General features: G+C 43.0%; 1 protein-coding gene across 2 annotated transcripts in view; it reads right to left on the bottom strand.

Annotated features, from left to right (window-relative positions):
• porb (P450 (cytochrome) oxidoreductase b) overlaps nt 1-4700 on the bottom strand; it is a 29981-nt gene that overhangs the window by 16247 nt on the left and 9034 nt on the right. The window contains exon 1 of one of the 2 annotated variants that reach the window (XM_020618220.1): nt 2369-2831. The exons of the other annotated variant lie outside the window; for it this stretch is intronic. Within the exon in view, the coding sequence (XP_020473876.1) occupies nt 2369-2418 (50 nt within the window). The 5' untranslated portion in view covers nt 2419-2831. Of the gene's footprint in view, nt 1-2368; nt 2832-4700 lie in introns of those variants that run through there. 2 annotated transcript variants of the gene reach the window in all.

The following is a 4700-nucleotide window of genomic DNA, read 5'->3' on the forward strand; positions in this document are numbered from 1 at the left end:
GGGGGGCGGGGGGTCCCTAGTTCCTGGAGGTCAACATTATTACTGAGTCATATGAGCACATATTATATTGCAGATGACATTATAAAGCTTGATTCAAATGGATTTGGATGGGAATAGATCAAAACCACATGCAAACACACTGTCAATGAAAAAGACAGGAAGCAAAATCTATTAGTGATGCAAATAAAAGGCAACGCTGCTTCGTTCAGCATCAAAGCTCTGAGTGGACAGCTGCAATTCTGTCGGTACTAAAATCCAAATAAAGAGGCTGCACATGGCTATGAGAAGAAACAGTAATGTGATGAATAGGTTTTCACTAAGACTGTACGATAGAAATTAATGCTGAACAAAAGAAAGCGTGTTAATCTGGTGCAACTGCTCTAGGGCTATATCAGGTTTAACAGTCTATATGTAGTTTGAAATTATTATATATTAGGAGTATCTGATTCCATCTAGTCAAACAACTGACAAGCTAAGAAACTGGGCGTCCACATCAGTGAGGACCCCACTGGGACACTTAACACCACACAGCTAGTCAAGAAGGCCCAATGGCAGCTGTACTTCCTGAGGAGGCGGAGGAGGTTTGGCATGACACCTAGGATCCTTTGCAACTTCTACAGCTGAAACGTCAAGAGCATCTTGACCAGCTGCATCACTGTCTGGTATGGCAGCACTACTGCTATGGACTGTGCCTGCAGAGAGTGGTAACGACTGCGGAGAAGATCACCAGGACTCCACTGCCCTCTCTGCAGAGCATTTACCACTGCAGGGTGCGTAGGAAAGCTTCCTCCATCCTCAAGGGCCCCACCCACCCCCAGCATGGACTGTTCATACCCCTACCCTCCGGTCGGAGGTTCAGAAGTGTGAAATGCAGGACCTCTAGACTGAAAAACTCTCTTTTTCCCACTGCCATCAGACTCCTAAACAGCTGACTCAGGATCTACCTCATGTAATTCCATTTGTACTGTTGTACATTTGCACATGCATATTTGCACTCTCACTGCTGAATATTTGTACTTCATGGCTCCCACGTAGCATATTCTCTCTGCACTATATTATGTTCCTGTTGTATTTTTATTAGCCTCCTTCACTTGCTGCTTTAAAGTGCCTTAGATTTGTGTTACTGCTCATCTACTTTAAATTTCACTTGTATTGTGTGGCATTCATGTGGGCGGCAAATTAAGAATTTCATTGTATAATGAAACACATTTCCTAACTGTGCATATGACAAACACTTTGACCTTGATGCCGAACATGCCTTAAAAAACTGGCCCCTGACCTGAATACAGACTGCACTCTGAAACAAAGTGTAAACTCCTGATTGAAATTTGAAACAAGCCTTTGCCCCCAAGCTGAAACATTCCTTTAATAGGAACTGTTATCAGCTCAGACTGGCTCCACAGTCACTCAACAGTCAAGGAGATTTTTTGGTGCATCACCAACTGGCAAAGTCAATACAGTATCTGAATACTATGGCAAAAACGCATAGCAAAATTAAGCACCACTAGTGTTGTGAAACTACTAGTTACAGCCTGAAACTGACTAATGTTAGTTAAAGCAGAAAACATTTGCAAATGATTCATTTTAATCGAGGTGCTACTTAAAAGCAGCCTGTGAGATGACAGCATACAACCGTAACACTATAAACTAAGAATTTTTTTTAAGGCCATGCTAATGGATGAGCCCATGTGCATGGCCTCTTGGACATCTCTTCCTTCCTGCAGTGGCTTCAGTCACACACAAAAACAAAGTCATGCTTGTTGGCGTTTAGTCATTGTTTGAACAGTTTACAGTTTAGTCTAGTCTTCTTGCTCTGCAACACACTGAAACACTGAGGTAATCTTGATGCTACAATCAGTGACATGTGTTTCCATTTTGTGACATAAGCCATTATTTAAAGACACCAATAAGATGGAAATCTATGCTAGTTTACTGATTAAAATTAAACAAGACTGGAAATGTGCAAGACAATAATGGCCACTGCAGTTAATCTCAGAGATTGTGGAAAAAAACAAAACAAAAAAACAAACAAAAACAACAAAAGTAAACAAATTTCAATTGTGTTTGCAGTCAAACAGATTTAATCACCACCTCTGACAGCATCTACTGGGAACACTGTGTGGATTGCCAGTCTATGATTAAAAAAAAAAAAAAAAGTAAACAAATGACTGCACGCTGTGTGTGGAACTTTTGAAACACCAGTTCAAGACTTACATATCACTTATGAGCCATTTTCCAAAAACAATGTGATCTGTGCTATCAAACTACACTTCAGAAGCTGGATGCAAATATTTCAAACTGTTTCAAACAATCATTTAAAATATCTTACTGTGCTTTAAAGGAGCAGTAAATCAAATCTTTTACTGACCTCTCAGCAGCATCTCTCCTGTCCTCTGGCAGGGAGAAGACACAGCCCATGGCATGCAGCCCTGTAGCTTAACAATGCAACAGCACCACTGGCTAGGACACGCCGGGAACCACCACGCTCAAAATCAAAAGCAGGGCAGCAACACTCCACAACCACAGGATGGAAAAATAAAACCGGTCCAGAAAGACAGCTGGACACTCACAACTTCTGAAGAACTGCCTGTTCTCACTGTAGAGGCACCAACTCGATCTGAACTCGCCCTCTTCCTGTGCTGCTCTCTAAAACCAGCAGCGTCTGTTCTCCACACACACAGCACAGCAGCCCACAAGTCTTGTCAATGTCTGGCAATCGCCGAGGACACAATGGTGGGAAACTGACTTTCCCATAAAATGTAGCCGAGCTGCAGACCCACACTTCTGACTCACACAAACACACACTGAAACACTCTTCAGCTGAAAATGCGTTCCTTCTCATCCCAGCCCCTTTCCTCTCCAGTCTGAAAGGTGTTAGGAGCAAACTAGTTTACAAGAATCATTCCAAGAATTTGCCTAGTTATCAGAGCAGCTACTCGGTGGGGTGGGGGGTGTTGCTGTGAATGGTCTCCCCTCCACCCCCATCTAACTGGAGGAGAGACGGGAATGTCATTGCTATGGCAACCTCATTTATCATAAAAGGACTGCATTTGTGACACAGCCTTACTCCAATGGCAGAGCCGCTCACCCTGCGTGCGTGCGCGCACACACACACACACACACACAGAAAAGTAAAATAGGGCAGCGGGGAAAGAAGAATGAGAAAACTAACTCGGGGCAAAGAAAGGACTGCTTGTCTGTTGCCTCAACTTTCCACCTTTGGAGAAGTATCACAACATTTGTACTCTGGGGTGCAAAATGAGTTCAGGGCCAAAAGCAAATGCACAGGAAAAGACACGAAACACTACGCCCCCTTCATAACCGTTAGGTAATCACTTCTCCCTTTAAGGGGAGGGGAGAGCTTGGATCTTGAGCTGCTCCTTGTTCCCTTCCTGTACTCCTGCCCTCTGCAGACATATTCTTCCAAGCAGGCCTGCTTGCACACAAATAGATCTCCCTTGCTCGGCATCCAACACAGTCTATGTTCACACAACCACGTCCGCCGCACAGCAAGTGTGGCTGCTGCTGGCCAAAGAACGTGTGTTGTGGCTGGGGAGGGACTAACATTGGCAAGTGGAAAGAGAATCCACTGAAATCAAGCCAAGCCTCCATCATTCCACTGATAAGTGGCAAGGGGAGGGAACAGAGGAGGGAATGCTCACACGCACTGGGTCAAGAGAGAGAAGCAGCAGCCAACAGAGAGAGACATTTGGCAGAGTGATCAGATAAATTTGTGAAAGAAGAGAGGTTATGTAAAAGAAGGGTAGAGAAAACAAAGGTCGCCACTAGTGGAATATTTACAAGAGCTTTGAGCCATGCACTCACACACACTCGCTTCATGGCCTAGGAAGTGCCGACTTCTACAAAGAATTTGATGACACAGTGTGACAGAGGGAAGAGTTTGTTTCTTTCTAGCAGCTTATCCCTTTTAAGGCACTTGTCATTCTTCTCTGTGCTGGGTCCTAAGAGATTTTAGTGACTGACCAACACTGGTTGGTCCCAGCTCTGATTTATATTGTTGTAAATTGAACATTTTTGTGTTTTATACTGTTGATTGGACAAAAGACTTCTGTAGAAGTCACCTTGGATTGTGTAACTGGCACATTTCATCATTTTCCTGACACTTTAGCAAAATAATAATTCAACTAACAAAGAAAATAACTAGCAGACCTAAAAACATTAACCAACAAAACAAAGTTTATAAACTAGACACTCTTAAATGTTTGACAGACTGAACATCCCATCCACCTGAAGAACAACAAAATGTCTTCTGCAACCTGAATTTCGGCTTTTTGCACAAACTTGGATATATATGACTGGAGCTCAAAAGGAGAAACAAAATATAGTTTTAATTTTATATTAACACAACAAATGAACCAATTCCCAACACCTGAAACCAACACCATCCTCTGGTGAATACACATATAGATCACTATTATAACAGAGAGCTTGACCCCCCCCCCGAAAAAAAGAGTTGTTTTTGGCAGGTTAATGTGACACGGAGGCGAGACGAGCAGAGCTAATGTGACTTACATTACTTGCATAAAAGGTTGCATCAGTAACTCAGAGAAAAGCTGAACTGAGAGACAACTTTTCACACTTTGTGGGTCACAAATCATCTTCATGCCAAAGACAATATGGTGTGTGTATGGAAGTGAAACCCCACCGAAACATTAAAGGGCCCACTGTTAGGTATTTTT

Source organism: Monopterus albus, unplaced genomic scaffold, assembly GCF_001952655.1.
Source record: "Monopterus albus unplaced genomic scaffold, M_albus_1.0 scaffold202.1, whole genome shotgun sequence".
Classification (NCBI taxonomy): Eukaryota; Metazoa; Chordata; class Actinopteri; order Synbranchiformes; family Synbranchidae; genus Monopterus; species Monopterus albus.